The sequence below is a fragment of the Schistocerca cancellata genome, chromosome 9 (assembly GCF_023864275.1).
Source record: "Schistocerca cancellata isolate TAMUIC-IGC-003103 chromosome 9, iqSchCanc2.1, whole genome shotgun sequence".
Taxonomy (NCBI): domain Eukaryota; kingdom Metazoa; phylum Arthropoda; class Insecta; order Orthoptera; family Acrididae; genus Schistocerca; species Schistocerca cancellata.
Genome location: NC_064634.1, coordinates 303774921 through 303797445, shown reverse-complemented (window position 1 = coordinate 303797445; position 22525 = coordinate 303774921). Strand labels below are relative to the sequence as shown.

The window sequence follows — 22525 nt, the reverse complement described above, 5'->3', positions numbered from 1 at the left end:
CATCTGTTTGTCCCAAAGAAGGATGCACTCCACAGGTAGCAGTACGTGGAGGTTATTTATGCAGCCAGATGTTGGCCCTGATGTCGACCAGTAAAGTGGTACCATGTTAGCAAACAGGCCCTCCCAGTATGGCAGCACAAGGCTGTGGCATTGAACAGGGATTGTGTTGAAAAATAGGGTTTTGTAGCCAAAAGTGTGGGGAATAGTATGGTAAATTACAATCCTGAACAAAACCAACTTGCTTTCAGACAAAAGTGTGTTGCATTACTTACTGAACACATCTTGTAATAGTTCTGTACATCATTGGAATAGACGGAAAATTTCATTGTAGTATGTGTCTCCTATGGCAAGGAAGAAAAAGAAACTTTCAAATTAGCACTGAATCGATCCTCTGCCCCATTACATAGAAAGCATGTAGGCTGAATATTTAAGTAGAATGATAACCAAGAAAATTTCTAATAACAGCAATTTTATTTTCTGAAAGGACTCATCTACTCTTTGAATAGATCTAAAATACAGACAGAACTCAACATAATTTGGAAAAATGGCATGTTGGATTTCAGCCACATCAGTGCTGTACTTCCACTTTTTTGAGCTGACAAATGTACATGGCATCCAACATTCAATGATTTTATTGATGGTATTGGTATCACGCCCTCCCACTTGTGGTTGCTTTCATCCCTAGACACTATGCTGTGAGCTATTGCTATGTCTTGCAAACTCTACATGTACCTATGCACAGCTACGCAAAACTAAGTATATCCATTGTATTTTCAGATACTATCTGTCACATCCCACTGAGATTACTGTTTAAAGATTATGATACGAAGCTCTTGTAGAGTTAATTTATTTAATTAGTAACATATCTTCTGGCATTCAGACCATTTGTATTATTGTGATTAATGTAATAACCATAGTGAAATTTTATTTCAGATGCGACTTGTGTGGGAAAGTCCTAGTTAGACGCAGAGACTTGGAAAGGCATCTTAAATCTAGGCACTGTACCTGGGGCAGACATGACACCTCATGTGACGAAGTAACACAAAGAACACAGTTCAGAGTCGCAGAATTATGCTGACACCAATGCAGCCTATAAATATAGTTAATTATTAGCATTGAACAGAAAGTAATGAAAAAGTAACATCACCTATAGAGTGACTGTACAATCTCCTGTCTGTATTTCTGAAGCACAATTAAAAACATTTATTGCCATGTGTTGAGAAAAAACATCCTTCAAAATAAACCTTTGTATATATTGTAGAAGAACATTAAATCGTTTCATATTTATTTATTGTAATTTTTGTGTTGCACCCTAAAAATAAAACTGACAATCAGCTATCAATAATGTAAATTAATAATCTCTGTCCCATATTTAGCCATAGTTATTAAATTTAGTTTCATTTCCCAAAATGGAAACATGAAACCTATCCTTGACATACAGCATTAGTTTCTTTAATCAGCACATATGAAACTAAAACCACTTAAAAGATAAAGTAAAACGTGTTTATTAAAAGTTAATTTGTTAAAATTCCAGTTTAAATTTTCAGAAATAGATGTAAAGTTACAGGAGCTTGCATACTTTCAATACACAATGTCACATGTAGGAACCTGAAAAAACACACATTTGCAATAAATACAAATATAGATGGTAATTCCAATTCGGAAGACTTTGTAGCAAATTGTTCCCAAATGAAATATTTCACCATTAAATGTTTCAAATGCCTTTTCTCCTGCACATAAATATCAACTAAGTAACCAACTTTTGGTTGGGTGTTTGCATGAGAGACAGATACTGGCGCAACCTCAATGAGCTCCAGGTTATGCTCCAGTGTAAAGTCAACTGTTGGATGGGGTTAAAAGTCTCGTACAAGATATACAACACAGGACTTGGCAGTGGCGTCTGGCATTGTACAACAGAGAAATGTGCACAATTCACTTTGGTTCTTATCTTACAATTCCCTGATGTGTCTAAATAGGTCCTATCAACCCAAACAATCTTTTACCCAAGTTGCACCACAAACTTGTTTTCTCACCAATTCCATTTAGTTCCTTGTCATTGGCTACCCATCTAATTTTCAGCATTCTTCTGCAGCACCGTATTTCAATTGTTTTTATTCTTTTATTGTCAGAACTGCTTATCGACAATATTTCACTTCTGTACAGACCCACTCTCCAGAGAAATGCCCTCAGAAAAGATTTCCCAACTTTTAAATTTATATTCAATGTCACTAAATTTCTCTTCTTCAGAAACTCTTCCCTTACTATTTATGTATTTACTATTTATTACCAGTCTATACTTTATATCCCCCTCCCCCCCCCCCCCCACTATGGCCATCATGTTATATTGCTATCCAAATAGCAAAACTCATCTGCTATATTTGTGTCTCATTCTCTAATCTAATTCCCCCAGCATCACCTTATTTAATTCGATTGCATTCCACTGCCCTTGTTCTGCTTTTTTTAATGTACACATCATATTATTTCAAGACAATGTTCATTCTGTTCAGCTGCACTCCCAATTCCTTTGCTGTCTCTAGCAGAATTACAATATCATTGGCAAACCTTGCACTTCTTTTCTTCTCCCTAAACTTTAAATCCCTTTCCAAATTTCTCCTTGGCTTTCTTCACTGCTTGCTCGATGAAAAGACTGAATAACACCGGTGACAGGATACAACCCTGTGTCACTCCCTTCTCAACCACAGTTTCCCTTTAATGACATTCAATTCATAATTGCAGTCTGGTTTTTGCACAAGTTGTATATGACCTTTTGCTTCCTATATTTTAGCCCCTATACCTCCAGAATTTCAAATAGAGTATTCCCAGTCAATGCTGTCAAAAGCTTTCTGTAAGTACACAGAAGCTATACATGTAGGTTTAACCTTTCAACCTTCCAAGTTAAATCAGAGAGTCAATACTGCCTCAAATGATCCAACATTTCTCCAAAACCCAAACCACCTTTCCCGATATTGGTGTCTATTAGTTTTTCTATCCTTCTGAAAATAATTTGTCTGTGTTTTGCAACCACAACTTATTAAATTGACAGTTCCATACTATTCACACTTGTCAGCACTGCTTCCTTTCTTTGAAATTTTTATGTACTTTGAGTCTAAGGGTATTTCCCCATTTCATATCTTGCACACTACATGGAATAGTTCTGTCATTGGCCGCTCTCCAAAAGATATCAATTGTTCTGGGGAAATATCACCTACTCCAGGAGCCTTGTTTCAGCTTAGGTCATTCAGTATCTAGCAAATTCTTCCCATAGTATCTTATCTCCCATCTCATCTTCCTCTTCCACTTCTTTCTTGCCTTCATTTCCCTTGTCCAGCTCCTCTGTATATTCCTCCTAGCTTTTCCTTCTTCGCTAGATAGTGGTTTTCCATCTAACACTATTCACTGATGAGAAAATGATGCTGGTTCTCAACAGAAACAATCATCTTCCAAGATTAAATAGTATTAAAAGAAAGCAAGACCAAGATGGATTTCAGAAAGTGTTAGCTTTTCCAAGAACTTCAAAACCTGAGAAACAACATTATTATGCCTGTTGATTCCTGAATTATTGAACACAGATATCCATGTGTGAGAACTCAGCATTGGAAATATTTGCAAGCTTGGAAATTTGGGTTTGTCAGCAATAAGAAAAATAGGCCTCAGGTCCAGTTTGGTTACTTGTAGAACCCGAGTTTATTGGAAACAAACAATATCATGTTTGCAGGCCTTCAGTAGCGAATGAAATTGCTGACTTACTTTGCAGTGATTCTTTAATTCCACAAAAGGAATTATCCAAATAAATACATCAAACTTGCAGGTTTCTACACTTGTGAATACATTAATTTTAGGACAGGTATATCACAGTGATTCTTCTAATGCCCCATTTTTTAAATTAGTTTCCATAAAAATGAGGACACTTATCAGTACAACAAAGTTTTTGTATATCCTGCCCGGCTAGTATACTAACTTTCAAATTATTTCATGGAAACTTTTTCGGCTGCACCACATTTCACCATGCATTATCTATGAAGTAACACTCACATTGTGCAAAAAAAGGCATTTTCCAGAAATACAAATGGCACCCCCAACTTGTCTATTAGAAGGGCTTCTTCTTTTTTAACAATTTCAGTCTGGAAACATCCCCAAGGCTGTGCCTAAGCCATGTCTCCAAAATATCCTTTCTTCCAGGAGTGTTAGTTCTGGGAGGTCTGCAGGAGAGCTTCTGTGGAGTTTGGAAGGTAGTTGACAAGATACTGGCAGAATTATAGCTGTGAGGACGGGTCGTGAGCTGTGCTTGGGTAGCTCAGATGATAGAGCACTTTCCTGCGAAAGGCAAAGGTCCAGAGTTAGAGTCTTGGTCCAGCACACAGTTTTAATCTGCCAGGAAGTTTCATATTAGTGCACACGCCACTGCAGAGTGAAAATTTCATTCTAGGTAACAATACTTTGTCCCAGCCAATGCACTATGACCATCATACATATGATGCTGTGTGAGACACTAGATAGTTGTGACTAATGAAAATATACAAAATTTTACCATTACTGTTTGATCTTGCTTTACAGATTCTTGCAAATATGAAGGCTATTATACTTATAGAATTTTTAGATGTCTTGTGCAGAACTCATTCTCACACCACCAGCTCTGAAATTCTGTAAGTAGAATTATTTGACATATTTGTCATAATCTATGGACACCGGGCATGGTGGTGTAACAGTTAAGCACACATCTGGAAACCAAGGGGTAACTAGATTGATTTTCATTCTAGCAACTGAAATTTTTCAATCTGCCTTTAACCTTGCCTTCAACCCTCTAAATCGGAAGACTTAGAACCAGTGATGTGTTTGGATAACACAAACTGCAGGTTTTTGTTCTCTGGTAGGATTATTGGAGTGGACACAGGACATTTATGTCACCAAAGTGGTAGCCAATTGACAGACTGGCACCAAGCCACTGAGCCACACAGAATCACTACAGGACAATGACAGTCAGGAAAATTTTGCTTTTTTACTTTATAGTGAAATTACCGGACTTAATACCTCATACATTGCAAGCAGCAAACTTAAGATCTAAAAATACAATACACTTGAAAGTACCAAATGCTAACCAAAATACCTGAGAATTTCATTCTAAAAACCAGAAAATTATACTTAGTTCAAATGTCTTCCGATGCCTTCAAAGTAGTCACCTTGGCCATGTATGCAACGTTTTTCAAATCTTTGGAAGCACTCAAGCCAGGGTGAAGGGTGTTCAGCACCTGCTGTGATTCCCCTTGTATGTCTTTGATCAAGTCAAAACATCGCCCTTTCAACACAATTTTCATCTTCTGGAACAGGTAATAAGTAACACAGGGCGAGATCTGGCGAGTAGAGAGGGTAGAGCACCTTTGCCATGGATCTGGTCAGGAATTCTTTCATAATGAGCAAGGTGTCCACAGGCGCATTGTCATGGTGCACCAACCAGTCTTTTTTCCACAACTCTGACCATTTACGCTGAACATTTTCCCCGAATTGCCTCAGAATGTTGCATTAAAACTGCCCATCGACAGTCTGACCAGGTGTAACAAATTCTTTATGCACTATTCCACAAAAGTTAAAAAATAAAATCAACACTGACTTCACATTGCTGTGAACCTGTAATGCATTTTTCGGCCTCTGAGAAGATGGTGTTTTCCATCATGATTATTGCTTCTTTGTTTCAAGTTCATAGCTGTAGACCCACGAATCATCACCTGTTATGACTCTGGACAAGAATTTTGGACACACTCTTTGTTGCACCTCAGTGCATATCTGAAACTTGAGGTTTCGTTGATCGATGCTGAGAAAGCGAAAGACAAACTTTGCTGCATTTCATATTGTGTTCAGTACATTAGCTACAATTTGTTGACATGTTCAGTACGACAGCCCAAGTCTGTTACAAAAATCATGAGTTATATGCCTTCTATGTTTATTAATAATGCCAAGCATTTTAATGATACTTCTGGTGTTATGTATACTGACAGTCAAAAAGAATATAATGTTCCATAGTCTCAGCCTGCCTTGAAACGCTTAACCACTCAAATGTTCTTGCTGGACTGTCACTCGCATCAAATACCTCCGTCAGCAAGTACTGCACTTCAGCTGCAGTTTTACTCAACTTGAAATAGAATTTGATGCAAATCCATTTATCCTTCACATTATTCATTTCACAGTTCACAAGCACTGAAACACTTCCTGACAAGCACCACTACAATTTTCAACTTCATATGTCCGAGATGACGCAACTTTGTGCAGCAATACCTGAGACATGTACCTTGAAACATATAGTGACAGAATGTTGTACCAACCAGTACAATGAAATTCTCCGATGCTTTGTGTAGCACCTTCTATATAAAAATAACCACATATTTTACAATTGCAGGCATTCAATTAAATTGTAAAATTTATATCTAAATAATCTACCACTCAAAGTAATTTTTAATTGAATCCACTGTGATAAGTCTGACTTATGACAGTTATGAATATTTGATTTAGTATCCTGTTGTCTTTGAATGCAAGAAATTCACCAGGTAAGCTATACATACACACACACACACACACACACACAACAATTGTCAGATTTAAATGAAGGAATAATTGTAAAGTCAATCTTCTCCAACACTGGAACTAAATGTAAGCACCAAATGGTTATTATTAAAATGCAGCTATCATATGTCCAATGTGGACTGTGATTATATGGCTGTGGAACTTCATAGATATTCTAATGCATTAATGTGAAATCTATTCAAGCTAGGAAAAAATTTGTTCCAAGGTATCCAAGGTATGTCATTGTAATGACAAAGAAACAGCACACATTGAGGAACTTGCATGTTTTCTACATGTAACACTGTATGTAGTGTCTACTTATTACTCAATTCAGTAATCAAGTTTAGGAAGTAAACAAAGTTACTGTGGTAACTGTCTTGCCTTCCTTTCTCCCTGAACATTGAGTATTTGACAAACCTTACTTGGGTTTATTGTGCACACCAACAATGTTGAGTCTGCAAATTTTTGCCTCACTGCAATACTGTAAAGATTGGATGAGTACCTTCAAAAATGTAATGCTGAGATGTGCACAATACTATTCATTAACACACTGACTGCCTTGTGGCTAGAGCAGATCCGCACACCTAGCGCTGTAACAGCCATCACTAAGACTACAGCAATCAGAATGTTAATGTGTATATTCCAAAAGTTAGTCCTAAATGATATTTTTGTTTCTTTCATCAAAGAAACAAATGAAACTAGTTGTTAATGAAGCAATTGCCAACCACAAGATGTACCATTCACCAGTAACAGGGAGAATTCATGTCATTTTAAAGTTATATGCAAGATGCGCCAGCACACCTACGCAGGGTGTGTACATGAACAAGAAAAAAGAATTCCCAGATTTTTCCCACATTTCCCGGGTAAAAATGCACTTTTTCCCATGTGAACACACACTTCTTCCAAGGTGGAAAATACAATTTTTCCATGATAAATGACAGTATACTTTCCCCTGGAGGTGTAAAAATATCAATACTTTGAATGGTAAAGGTTTTATACACCAGTGTGGAACTTCGGAGAACAGAAAACTCGCCAAAAAGTTTTGGAAACCTCTGATGTGCAGCAACATTTACACTGCATATTTTCATATTACAATACACTGCATATTTTGGTATTCGCATTACAATAGTACAGGATCAAAACAGCACTTTAGTTACCGAAGCATTGAAATCGAGATTGAAATGCACTTTTGTAAGCCAGTCGTAGCTCGTGTCAGGTGACCTCACCAGCCAATGACAGCAGATGTTCAGAGCATAGGACACATGACGGTCAGGTAATAGCAACATCACTGTTAAGTAGAGTGAGCACACAAATAGGAAAAATTAATGGTTTAAATTAATGCACATAGTGCAGCTACAAGGAAAGTTAAGCTTTCACATACAATATTGGTCTTGAGGATTAACAAGCTACAAGAAAAACTAAGATTTCACACATAATATTGGTCTTTTTTGCATGTGTTATTTTGATACATCACACAAATGTGCAAGTGAAATTTTAAATGATGACAATGTATGGTCTTTTGGGTTCAAAAGTTTTAAATGAGAATCAAACGCTCTTTGATTTCAGAAATTCATAGTACATTCGCAGAAGTAACATAATACATATTGCGTAACAGGAAATTTACTTCACAATGAAGCAGGCCCCAACCAGATATTAATATTTCAGTGCAGTTCTCAGGATGCAAATTTTCTTGGAGTACTAGTACTGTATTATCTCATGTTTGCTTCTTTCTTTGGTGCAATTGAAATCCAGTGAACAGTTGAAATTAGCCAATAGAGCGGAATGAAACAATTCGTTTCTAATAAATTGATGGCCTCTGGGGAAAGACTAATAAAAGCCACATTTATTTAGCAAACCGACAAAAATAACTTCATTGTTCTGCAAGGCAACTGACTGTCAAAAACATGGAAATAAAATCAGAAAACAAACTAATAACACGTTAGCCTTTCGTAATTATGTGAATGTATTTTAATTCACATGATAGCTTCCAACCACATATACCTGTTTTGTTTTCATTTGACGTGTAAACAGAAACAGCAAAAATCACTATATGTAAACACAGCTTACATGGAGACTAATCCCCTCCCCACTACAACCCAGAGTACTGCTCGCAATTAGCTATCTGACAGTCTGGGCACACCAGAAAAAATTTTCCAGATAGCATATGGATGCTTGTTGCTACTGCTGATACAGCTAACAGCCACATGTAAAGTACCCAGAACCTGGAGGAGGTACTACCCATATGCAAATCCACCGCGCATGCACGGGAGCCCACGGGCAACAGATAAAACGAACTTAAATGTAAACAGTTGTGACGTCACACTCGTCAGCAGCAGTTAATTGTTATTAAGTATTAAATAGTCTTTGTCCTAAGGCCTTTGACATTTTGCTGTGTATTAGTTCTTACCAGTCAAAATTACAAAAATTTAAAGTAAGTCAATAACAATGAAAAATTCTCAGAATTCTAAAAAATTCCAAGGTTTTTCTCCTGGATGAAAAAATCCCTGGGTTTTTCCTGGATTTCCCGTAGCATATACATCCTGCTAAGGCACTCTGACCAAAGTGGAACAGAAGCAGTGTTGACTTGTGTACTCTCCGTTACTGGTCTGCACAACCAGGGAAAGAAGCACATGGTCTACAAGGGTGCCTTACACGGCAGAAAACCTGTGTACTGAAGTTGTGACTGCTGAGAACAGAGGACAGGCCTAAGCTGACCACACTGAATGCAAGCTGTTTGTTTGTCACTTCTTGGTGTCGCACAAGGACAGCATCTACATGGATGTGTGAAGCAAAATGCTTTGGCTGTTGGCCCCTCATTACCTTGATTCTGTTTACTGAATAAGGGCACTGGAGTCACCAGCAAGAAATGTTAACAGGGTGTATACGCAGACAAGGAAAAAAAAATTCCCAGATTTCTCCTGGATTTCCTGGTTAAAAATACATTTCCTCCCGTGTGGAAACATAGTTTTTCCCTGTTAATTGACAGTATATTTTCTCTCGGAACTGTGTAACTTTTCAATCCTTTGAATGGTTATGGTTTTATACATGGACGTAGAATTTCCCGGCACTTTAGAAAACGAAACTCGGGGGAAAAAAAAACACCTTTTGGAAAGATGTTTGATGTGCAGTAACATGTACACTGCATATTTTCGTATTACGAATTCCGCTGAACACCGCATGTTACTTTCTGAAGCACTGAAATCGAGATTGCGATGCATATTTGTAAGCCAGTCATAGCTCATGTCACGTGTGTAGTCAGCCAATAGCAACATCTCTTAAGCACCGTGAACACACGAACACGAAAAGTTAATGGTTTAAATTAATATATATAATGTTGCTACAAGACAAACAAAGCTTTCACATATAATATTGTGATGACTGGGTGTTGTGTGCTGTCCTTAGGTTAGTTAGGTTTAAGTAGTTCTAAGTTCTAGGGGACTGATGACCACAGATGCCATAGTGCTCAGAGCCATTTAAACCATATAATATTGATCTCTAAGGCCAATACGCTGCAAGAGAAGATAAGCTTTCACATATAATGTTGGTCTTCTATGCATGTATTACATTTTAAGATATATCACACAAATGTGCCAGTAAATATTTTAACAACATAAAAGTGTGATCTTCTGGACTATAAATTCTTCTACATGGCTCATCATGAAAGAGCTGATTGAGTCCCAGTGAAGTAGGCATCAAACTGATATTAAGCTTTCCAATGTGGTTTCGGGATGTCAATTTCCTTGGGTACCAGTACTTTGTCATCTCATGTCTGGTTCTTTGTTATGGCACACTGCCATACGTGCTAGAAGATGAAAACGTACACTGGAAATGCACCGGACAGTTGAAACTAGCCAATAGTTTGAAATTAAACTCTTTGTTTCAAATATATTGACTGCCTCAGCAGAAAAGATTAATAAAAGAAAATTTCTTCAGCAAACCGATAAAAATTATTTCATTGTTCTGCATGGCATTTAAGGCTCGACTGTCAGAAAGGTGGAAAGAAAATAAAATCTGAAACTAATAACATATTTTAGCCTTCTGTAATTATGTGAATGTATTTTAATTCACATGATAGCTCCCAGCCAAAGAAATCAATTTTGTTTTCATTTGACGTGAGTGCAGTAGACAAAGAGGAAACTGCAAAATCACTAAATGTAAACACGGGTCACATGTAGACTACCCACTTCCCTATTATAACGCAGACTGCTCTGGGCATCAGACCTGTATCTACGATATTTCCAAACCAGGGCAATAGTAGATAGTGGCATCCCTTGAGCGTTTGAGATAGGACGTCAAAAATTTAAAAAAAAAAAATCGAGTTTTCAAAAATATTTTCATTTTGTAGTGCAAATCTTTCTGAAGAGTCTGATACATTAAACATACGTGTCCGAGGAATTTAAAGACATGTTATTTGATCTTAACCCTAGGACACCTAAGAGGGGGTTCGTTGAACCCACAATTTTATTTATGTCCCCTGCTTTTGCCCAAGTAGCTTTCATACTACATATTCCCTTTGAGTTATTATTTGTTGGCTATTTTATGAAACATTAGTGTCAATATATTTTATAGAAAATTCCTGCTTTGAAAGAAAAACTTATTATGGGTCCAACAACCCCCCCTCCCCCCTTAGGCTTCCATGGTATAGAAAATTGCCCTTAGTAGTATTTCATATTTCTCATCTCTACAACAATGCAAGTTAGTTTCTCGTTTGCTGGTATTCTTGATATTCACAACAATCGGATTACTTTCAGAGGAAGTGATTGTTGATGTCAGCTGTTATTTATCTTGTAAACTTGCAGTGAGTTAGTGCAGTTCCCTACTGTTCACACCCAGACTTAGAAATGACTAAACGAATACGTGACTTGTCTTTAGAACGAGTTCTGAATGAAATTTTAGTTGAAGATTCTGACTCGGGGAGTGAAAGTGAATATGAGGATGGCGTTATGGAGTATGATTCAGAACTGGAAAGTGATGTGGATGTTAGAGAAGATGAAGATAGTGCAGCTTCAGGCAGTGACCATCAGGATGTTATTGTGACCAAGTCTGGATGAAGGTACGTAACCACACAGCCTAGAATTACTCGGAGGTCTGTTGCTAATATAGTAAGAGAGCAGGCAGGAGTAACTCCAACTGGTGTTTGCCATTCACCTCGAGTAGCCTTGAAGTTACTTCTTACGCCTGACATCATGGATGTTATAGTAAAACATTCAAATGAAGAGGCAGTTAGGTGAAATGTTACTTTGACTAATGAGAAAGAATTGTATGCTTTTGTAGGAATCCTGATACTTATGGAGGCAAATAAGGACAATTCTGTCAGTGTACATGATCTTTGGTCAGACCTAATGGGTCGGCCAATTTACAAGGGTATTATGGCAAGAGAATGTTTCAAGGAACTTATTGCAATCATAAGGTTTGATGACAGAAGTACCTGCCAGCTAAGAAGGGAAGCAGACAAGTCCACAGCAATCCGTGATGTTTTCAACAAAGTGAATGATAGGTTTACACTACTGTATAAACCATGGGTCCACCTCACCATTTTGGAGATGCTCAGCTTGTTTAGAGGGCGCTGCCCCTTCAAAGTATTTATGAAGGATGAACTGGGCAAGTATGGCATCCTTATACCCATGATGTCCAATGCAGTTGACAGGTACGTCTTGAATATGGAACCCCATGCAGGTAATGTTCAGAATTTGTCGAAAGAACACATTTTGCTGCTGGCAGACGCTTGTATGAGAACTGTTTTGTTGCTGTATATGGTCTATTTCCTTTGCAATTTAAGTTTTATTTCAGTTTTTTCTGTCGTTCATGTTTTATTGCTGCAGTATTATTCTGCAGTAGCAGGATACAGTAATATCCTTTGTTCTTGGTTCTTAAATTTTTGTAATTTTAACTGAGTACAAAAACAATGAAAAATTCCTGGAATTCAAATAAATTCAGTTTTCTCCCAGATGAAAAAATTACTGAGTTTTTCCCAGATCTCCCGGTTGTCCCGGGTCGTAGACACCCTGGTTAAGCTGTCTTGTGGAGAGGGCAAGAGTGGGACAGCATGGTGATCAGCTGAGGCCGCAAGAGGTCTATGTCAGTCATTAAGGGTCATATGGCACAGTTTTTTCCTGTATCTTATGTCATGCTGATATTGTTCTGGGTTGTGTTAAGTGTTTCCTGACATGCACAAGTCATTGCCCTTGTTAAAAGTTGTGAGTTTGCTGGTCTCTTGTATAAGAGAGGGGGCCTGCCGAGCCACGCTTCCTTCTCGTTCGTTCCCATTTGTTAAAATTAGTGTTAAGTATGGGTTGTCATTTGCTTTTGTATGCATTTGTTAACCATGCACTTTAAGTGCTACAGAAAAGTCACACTTTACTGAGATATTTGGTTGTGAAGCTTCCGACTGTTCCAGTACCATTATTACACTGACAGTGCTGAGGTTATGTATCATAGTTTGGTACCTGTTGTTGATTCCAGGATGTCACCATTTGATTCCGTGAAGTTTAGTGCATCAGTTGTGCCAGTGTATGTAAAGATTGGGATGTGTCTTCAAGTTGACTGATAACTGCAATTTATGTTCTTTCATATAAAATTTGGCATGAATATGATAAAGAATTTGTTGATCAGCTGTAAAGATCTTTCATGATTCACAGGGAAAAGGTACCACTGATCCCAAAGATGCTGTTATTGAGAATTTAAATATTCATCGTAATATTTTGGGTTTAATATTTGTCATCATGTATTTTGCTGCCAGCTGCCAGGTCAAAGACTTGTTATATCACAGCCAAATACAGGCTGGGCTGTTATCAGCCAGGGTGAATCACAATACCGTATTTACTCAAATCTTAGCCACACTCGAATCTAAGCCGCACCTGAATAATGAGACTTGAAAACAAGGGGGAAAAAATTTCCAGAACCTAAGCCGCACCTGAAATTTGAGACTCGAAATTCAAGGGAAGAGAAAAGTTTTAGGCCGCACCTCCAAATCCAAACAAAGTTGGTCGATTGTAATATGAGACAATTAGGTTGAATGAATGATGATACAGCTACAGTAGTTTGGTTATAAACTTAGCAGTTAAGCTTTACCAGGTAGCCATTGCTATGCATCAGGCGCCGTCCGTCCGTATTTATACAGGTGCCCTTCCATTTTCACGTGCTTCGTCTGGTTTGAAATGATTGCTTGTTTTTCTTTGATCTGATAAGTGCCATTCTCTTTGTTATAGGTGTTTATGTCACTCTAAGCTGAAAATGCAGTACTGTACTATCATGCATTGTTTGTCACATTCTGGTAATGAGTGTTTACGGCCTGTCACCGCGCATGGCATGGCTTGCTTTTGTGCATGCTACCGCCACTTACAATTTAAAAAGAAAGAGTAATCATCTCATTAGCGAAACAATGCAAGAGACTATTTGTTGTTACTTACACTGCTGCTTTCTTTGATAATGATCAACAAGAACCAAACAATAGACTGCATATGATAGATGATGTTCTGAATGAGAATTAAGCAAAAATTTTTCTCCGTTTGAAAATCTTTGCAGACACCTCTTTAGTACATTACATTCTGCACAGAAATTAGTCATCTTAGATTTAAAAATCTAGTCAATTGCCATGCTTCATTTCTGACTATCACTATTAGGCATAAGAATAATACGAATATAAGCAAGACATAATATTATATTCTTCAGCGTTTGTTGTTGTTCTCTCTAGTTTCGTAGTTTATTAGGCAGACAGGATTTAAATGAGGTAGCAGCAAACACGAAAGAATACATGGCAAAATGTTTATATTCATATTATTCTTATGGTGAAGAGAATACTGCATGTGGTTCACAATTCAGAACATAGAGTTGGCCATATTGACAAAAATCCCGTTCTTGCCAGTCAGATTTTCGTAGTACATTGAAATGCTGCTACATTCGAAGATGAACAATATGGTATTTGCATTTACTTTGTTGGATAATGTATGAGAATGCACTGGTCGAAAATCAGGGCGGAGAAAAAAACGCTCGTCTTCCACCTTTTTTTTTTAAATTTATTTACTGACGAACAGGTTTTGGCGCCAGTATTTATCTTTGTGCCTGCAAAGCATGCTTGTGTAGCACTACATACAGGGTGTTTCAAAAATGACCGGTATATTTGTAACGGCAATAAAAACTAAACGAGCAGCGATAGAAATACACCGTTTGTTGCAATATGCTTGGGACAACAGTACATTTTCAGGCAGACAAACTTTCGAAATTACAGTAGTTACAATTTTCAACATCAGATGGCGCTGCGGTCTGGGAAACTCTATAGTACGATATTTTCCACATATCCACCATGCGTAGCAGTAATATGGCGTAGTCTCTGAATGAAATTACCCGAAACCTTTGACAACGTGTCTGGCGGAATGGCTTCACATGCAGATGAGATGTACTGCTTCGGCTGTTCAATTGTTTCTGGATTCTGGCGGTACACCTGGTCTTTCAAGTGTCCCCACAGAAAGAAGTCACAGGGGTTCATGTTTGGCGAATAGGGAGGCCAATCCACGCCGCCTCCTATGTGTTTCGGATAGCCCAAAGCAATCACACGATCACCGAAATATTCATTCAGGAAATTAAAGACGTCGGCCGTGCGATGTGGCCGGGCACCATCTTGCATAAACCACGAGGTGTTCGCAGTGTCGTCTAAGGCAGTTTGTACCGAAACAAATTCACGAAGAATGTCCTGATAGCGTGATGCAGTAATCGTTTCGGATCTGAAAAATGGGCCAATGATTCCTTTGGAAGAAATGGCGGCCCAGACCAGTACTTTTTGAGGATGCAGGGACGATGGGACTGCAACATGGGGCTTTTCGGTTCCCCATATGCGCCAGTTCTATTTATTGACGAAGCCGTCCAGGTAAAAATAAGCTTCGTCAGTAAACCAAATGCTGCCCACATGCATATCGCCATCATCAATCCTGTGCACTATATCGTTAGCGAATGTCTCTCGTGCAGCAATGGTAGCGGCGCTGAGGGGTTTCCGCGTTTGAATTTTGTATGGATAGAGGTGTAAACTCTGGCGCATGAGACGATACGTGGACATTGGCGTCATTTGGACCGCAGCTGCAACACGGCGAACGGAAACCCGAGGCCGCTGTCGGATCTCCTGCTGCACTAGCTGCGCGTTGCCCTCTGTGGTTGCCGTACGCGGTCGCCCTACCTTTCCAGCACGTTCATCCGTCACGTTCCCAGTCCGTTGAAATTTTTCAAACAGATCCTTTATTGTATCGCTTTTCGGTCCTTTGGTTACATTAAACCTCCGTTGAAAACTTCGTCTTGTTGCAACAACACTGTGTTCTAGGCGGTGGAATTCCAACACCAGAAAAATCCTCTGTTCTAAGGAATAAACCATGTTGTCTACAGCACACTTGCACGTTGTGAACAGCACACGCTTACAGCATAAAGACGACGTACAGAATGGCGCATCCACAGACTGCGTTGTCTTCTATATCTTTCACATCACTTGCAGCGCCATCTGTTGTTGAAAATTGTAACTACTGTAATTTCGAAAGTTTGTCCACCTGAAAATGTACTGTAGTCCCAAGCATATTGCAACAAACGGTGTATTTCTATCGCTGCTCGTTTAGTTTTTATTGCCGTTTCAAATATACCGGTCATTTTTGAAACACCCTGTATATTCGACGGCAGAAGTTAGTTCTGGCGGCATCTACCAACATTTTTCAGAACATCCGCTTACTTTGCACTCCATTGTAAGCCGCAGGCAGTTTTTTGGATCACAAAAACTGGGGAAAAAGTGCAGCTTAGATTCGAGTAAATACGGTAAGTGAAATTCGGATTTTGGTTTCTATTAACAGATAATTAAATGGAATTTGTCACAAAAACAATTCTCTTAGAACTCATTTCACTGGAATACCTGAGGAAGTGAAATATGTGATGAACTACAAGCTACAAAAAACAACTTTTTTCTGATGGATTTTTATTAATTAAACAGCATTTTCCACAGAACTATTACATTATCCAGATGCTGCCTTTGCAGCTAGTCTCTTATCACGTTCTTCTGCAATACTCAGTTTCACTCCCTTGCCTCTAGGCAATGAGACATATGGCTTGGTTGCCTTTCCAATGATGAATACATTATTCAACCTGAAACAATTAAGTTGGCTGTTACTATGACATATTTGAAAAGATAATTATATTTACACACCACTGTTTTTCACATTTATTCACAAAGATGCAACAGTTTTAGTTTGTTTAAGAAAAAATTACATTACATATGTGTGACTATGACATTAGAACATTAAAAGATGTCTTCCAGTTTAATAATTTTACAATTGACTGATACACCCAGCAGAATTACTAACCTCTGAAGGCAGTACCTTTTCTCAGTGAGTAACACTTCCTCCAGAAATAAAAGCTGAAGCGCAACTGAATTAATAAATCTAGCTTCAATGGAACAACGTATTCAAGAAAGAGCTTTGGAGCAACACCACCTCAAAAAACAAGGCATAGCAGAGAATTTTGGATTAATAGACCACCAGCTGACAGAATACCCTAGTTCTCAGAATGAGTTGAAAACTGACCGATGTGGGATACTCAACATCACGAGCCACAATTTAAATACACGAGAAAAATGGTTTGAAGAAGTCAGACTGTCTGCTTGTGTGTGTGTGTGTGTGTGTGTGTGTGTGTGTGTGTATACACCTGTCCCTTTTTCCCCCCTAAGGTAAGTCTTTCCGCTCCTGGGATTGGAATGACTCCTTACCCTCCCCCTTAAAACCCACATCCTTTCGTCTTTTCCTCTCCTTCCCTCTTTCCTGATGAAGCAACCGTTGGTTGCGAAAGCTTGAATTTTATATGTATGTTTGTGTGTCTATCAACATGCCAGCGCTTTCGTTTGGTAAGTCACATCATCTTCAGGTTATCAGGATCTGGACAGGAAGATGATGAGTGGCCAACATGTTTGGTGAAGATGTTACTTCAGCAAATGACTTGTGGAAACTACATCCCAAGGCAGCCACCACATCAAGAGATTTTTACTTTTTTATGGGTACAAGAACTATACTGAAGAAATATCATCAATACTTTCAGTAACTGCCTCTTGCCACTCAAGTGATCGCACCTTTAAAACAAGGCATTTCAGAGGTACTATAAAATGCCGGGAAAATTGCAGCAGGTCGCAGGAGTGTTATCGGGCACCAAATCTGTAGCCTGAACTACCAACACTGGTTCATTAGCACAGTAATAAGTAGACAGCTGCTGGAATGACTTTATTATAGTAGAGTCCTCAAAAAAAAGATGCCCAATAGCTGTAGCAGATTTCATGCGGCTGCTTCATACACCTACCTCAACCAACTGCTTCATGCAATTTTGTATGTGCCTCTACAAAACATGTTTAGTGGTGTTACAGTTCTAGCTCTTTTTCACCTGCTGCTGTCTGCACTTCACAGGTGGTAGTTTCAGCACTGTTAGCAGTTATCAGAGGTCTTTTGCACACTACTATAGTTGTGTGCATGCATACAGGGCAATTCCTCTTACCGTTCCCTCATTCCTCTCAGCAGGCATCAATGCACCCATAGTAAATATTGGTCATTTATATGCTGCACACAACTCAATACTTCAAGTGCAGCTCTCAGTAGCATTGCAAAATTTTGGGAGTTTCACTGTATCTGGTTAACTGTCAGTTATTCTGACAGTTCAGGTACGGAGATTTTTCTGATCATTAGCTGTAACTCTACCAGGAAATAATTTAGCCCTGCCCTTTAAAAAGATTCACTTACACTATTCTGTTCCACTACATTCCCTCCACATTAAATTGTTGTTGTTGTTGTTGAGGTCTTCAGTCATGAGACTGGTTTGATGCAGCTCTCCATTCTACTCTATCCTGTGCAAGCTTCTTCATCTCCCAGTACCTACTGCAACCTACATCCTTCTGAATCTGCTTAGTGTATTCATCTCTTGGTCTCCCCCTATGATTTTTACCCTCCACGCTGCCCTCCAATACTAAATTGGTGATCCCTTGATGCCTCAGAACATGTCCTACCAACCGATCCCTTCTTCTGGTCAAGTTGTGCCACAAACTTCTCTTCTCCCCAATCCTATTCAATACTTCCTCATTAGTTATATGATCTACCCATCTAATCTTCAGCATTCTTCTGTAGCACCACATTTCAAAAGCTTCTATTCTCTTCTTGTCGAAACTATTTACCGTCCACGTTTCACTTCCATACATGGCTACACTCCATACAAATACTTTCAGAAATGACTTCCTGACAACTCTATACTCAATGTTAACAAATTTCTCTTCTTCAGAAATGCTTTCCTTGCCATTGCCAGTCTACATTTTATATCCTCTCTACTTCTACCATCATCAGTTATTTTGCTCCCCAAATAGCAAAACTCCTTTACTACTTTAAGTGTCTCATTTCCTAAACTAATACCTTCAGCATCACCCGACTTAATTTGACTACATTCCATTATCCTCGTTTTGCTTTTGTTGATGTTCATCTTATATCCTCCCTTCAAGACACCATCCATTCCGTTCAACTGCTCTTCCAAGTCCTTTGCTGTCTCTGACAGAATTACAATGTCATCGGCGAACCTCAAAGTTTTTATTTCTTCTCCATGGATTTTAATACCTACTCCAAATTTTTCTTTTGTTTCCTTTACTGCTTGCTCAATATAGAGATTGAATAACATCGGGGAGAGGCTACAACCCTGTCTTACTCCCTTCCCAACCACTGCTTCCCTTTCATGTCCCTCAACTCTTATAACTGCCATCTGGTTTCTGTACAAGTTGTAAATAGCCTTTCACTCCCTGTATTTTACCCCTGCCACCTTTAGAATTTGAAAGAGTATTCCAGTCAACATTGTCAAAAGCTTTCTCTAAGTCTACATATGCTAGAAACGTAGGTTTGCCTTTCCTTAATCTTTCTTCTAAGATAAGTCGTAAGGTCAGTATTGCCTCACGTGTTCCAGTATTTCTACGGAATCCAAACTGATCTTCCCCGAGGTCAGCTTCTACTAGTTTTTCCATTCGTCTGTAAAGAATTCGTGTTAGTACTTTGCAGTTGTGGCTTATTAAACTGATTGTTCAGTAATTTTCACATCTGTCAACACCTGCTTTCTTTGGGATTGGAATTATTATATTCTTCTTGAAGTCTGAGGGTATTTCACCTGTTTCATACATCTTGCTCACCAGGTGGTAGAGTTTTGTCAGGACTGGCTCTCCCAAGGCCGTCAGTAGTTCCACTGGAATGTTGTCTACTCCGGGGGCCTTGTTTTGACTTAGGTCTTTCAGTGCTCTGTCAAACTCTTCACGCAGTATCATATCTCCCATTTCATCTTCATCTACACCCTCTTCCATTTCCATAATATTGTCCTCAAGTGCATCGCTCTTGTGTAGACCCTCTATATACTCCTTCCACCTTTCTGCTTTCCCTTCTTTGCTTAGAACTGGGTTTCCATCTGAGCTCTTGATATTCATACAAGTGGTTCTCTTATCTCCAAAGGTCTCTTTAATTTTCCTGTAGGCAGTGTCTATCTTACCCCTAGTGAGATAAGCCTCTACATCCTTACATTTGTCCTCTAGCCATCCCTGCTTAGCCATTTTGCACTTCCTGTCGATCTCATTTTTGAGACGTTTGTATTCCTTTCTGCCTGCTTCATTTACTGCATTTTTATATTTTCTCCTTTCATCAATTAAATTCAATATTTCTTCTGTTACCCAAGGATTTCTACTAGCCCTCTTCTTTTTACCTACTTGATCCTCTGCTGCCTTCACTACTTCATCCCTCAAAGCTACCCATTCTTCTTCTACTGTACTTCTTTCCCTCATTCCTGTCAATTGTTCCCTTATGCTCTCCCTGAAACTCTGTACAACCTCTGGTTCTTCCAGTTTATCCAGGTCCCATCTCCTTAAATTCCCACCTTTTTGCAGTTTCTTCAGTTTTAATCTACAGGTCATAACCAATAGATTGTGGTCAGAGTCCACATCTGCCCCTGGAAATGTCTTACAATTTAAAACCTGGTTCCTAAATCTCTGTCTTACCATTATATAATCTATCTGATACCTTTTAGTATCTCCAGGGTTCTTCCATGTATACAACCTTCTATCGTGATTCTTAAACCAAGTGTTAGCTATGATTAAGTTGTGCTCTGTGCAAAATTCTATCAGGCGGCTTCCTCTTTCATTTCTTAGCCCCAATCCATATTCACCTACTACGTTTCCTTCTCTCCCTTTTCCTACACTCGAATTCCAGTCACCCATGACTATTAAATTTTCGTCTCCCTTCACTATCTGAATAATTTCTTTTATTTCATCATACATTTCTTCAATCTCTTCGTCATCTGCAGAGCTAGTTGGCATATAAACTTGTACTACTGTAGTAGGTGTGGGCTTCGTATCTATCTTGGCCACAATAATGCATTCACTATGCTGTTTGTAGTAGCTTACCCGCATTCATATTTTCCTATTCATTATTAAACCTACTCCTGCATTCCCCCTATTTGACTTCGTGTTTATAACCCTGTAGTCACCTGACCAGAAGTCTTGTTCCTCCTGCCACCGAACTTCACTAATTCCCACTATATCTAACTTTAACCTATCCATTTCCCTTTTTAAATTTTCTAACCTACCTGCCCGATTAAGGGATCTGACATTCCACGCTCCGATCCGTAGAACGCCAGTTTTCTTTCTCTTGATAACGACATCCTCTTGAGTAGTCCCCGCCCGGAGATCCGAATGGGGGACTATTTTACCTCCGGAATATTTTACCCAAGAGGACGCCATCATCATTTAATCACACAGTAAAGCTGCATGCCCTCGGGAAAAATTACGGCCGTAGTTTCCCCTTGCTTTCAGCCGTTCGCAGTACTAGCACAGCAAGGCCGTTTTGGTTATTGTTCCAAGGCCAGATCAGTCAATCATCCAGACTGTTGCCCTTGCAACTACTGAAAAGGCTGCTGCCCCTCTTCAGGAACCACAAGTTTGTCTGGCCTCTCAACAGATACCCCTCCGTTGTGGTTGTACCTACGGTACGGCTATCTGTATCGCTGAGGCACGCAAGCCTCCCCACCAACGGCAAGGTCCATGGTTCATGGGGTTCTAAATTACATGAAACTCTCATTACTGGTCTTATTTTGTTTCTGATACAAACTTAATGCAGTGTCCCAACAAATAACTTGTGTAAAATACTTTGCATTGCTTGTTATCAATCTTAAACCTTGTCCGAACTAAGTATCATATAAGGTGTGGTCCCATACAATGGATGTTTTCTTTTTGATTCACCTCAGTCCAATTATAAACAGAACTAGTTATGGTTGGTTGGTTTAAGAATTAAAGGGACCAAACTGCAGAGGTCATCGGTCCCTTTTTCCAAAATACTAAAACTACCCACAGAGAATAAAAAAATGTTCAACAAAATAGGAGACAGACGACACAATAAAAGAAACAGACAAGGACCAGACAAAACGAAATAAAATCACACGGAGTGTGACGGTGGTTGGCCGACCATAAGAACAAAAAAAGGAAAAGCCAACCACCGAAAACACATTAAAAAACTTAGTTTAAAACCGTAGGTCAAAGGCCAGAATCAACACAAGACAATAAAACAGAAACACTCAGATTAAATAATAAAAACCCCCTGCCCGAATAAAACGTAAAACTAAGTCAGCCATACCAGAGTCATCGGTTGAAAGGGCAGGGAGCGGGTCAGGCAGTGCAAACCACTGCCTGAGCACAGATAAAAGTGGACAGTCCAAAAAAATGTGGACCACTGTCAATGCCGAGCCGTACCGACAGAGAGGAGGGACCTCACGGCGCAATAAGTGGCAATGGGTCATCCACGTGTGCCCAATACGCAGTCGGCAGAGGATGACAGACTCCTTGCGAGAGACTCGCAAGGAGGAGTTCCACACAGTCGTCGTCTCCTTGACGGCACGGAGTTTGTTCACTTATTAATTTCGTATGCCACGCTCATTTTAAATCTGTTTCTCATATTGCTTTATC

General features: G+C 39.0%; 2 protein-coding genes across 2 annotated transcripts in view; one reads left to right on the top strand and one right to left on the bottom strand.

The window, feature by feature from the left end:
* Window positions 1-1078, top strand: part of LOC126101372 (zinc finger protein 691-like) — a 28484-nt gene extending 27406 nt beyond the window's left edge. Inside the window, exon 4 of the mRNA XM_049912039.1 lies at window positions 934-1078. Within this exon, the coding sequence (XP_049767996.1) occupies window positions 934-1078 (145 nt within the window). The remainder of the gene's footprint in view (window positions 1-933) is intronic.
* A 15397-nt stretch (window positions 1079-16475) lies between these two features.
* Window positions 16476-22525, bottom strand: part of LOC126100290 (40S ribosomal protein S4) — a 34943-nt gene continuing 28893 nt past the window's right edge. The window contains exon 6 of the mRNA XM_049910897.1: window positions 16476-16662. Coding sequence (XP_049766854.1) covers window positions 16533-16662 — 130 coding nt within the window. The 3' untranslated portion in view covers window positions 16476-16532. The remainder of the gene's footprint in view (window positions 16663-22525) is intronic.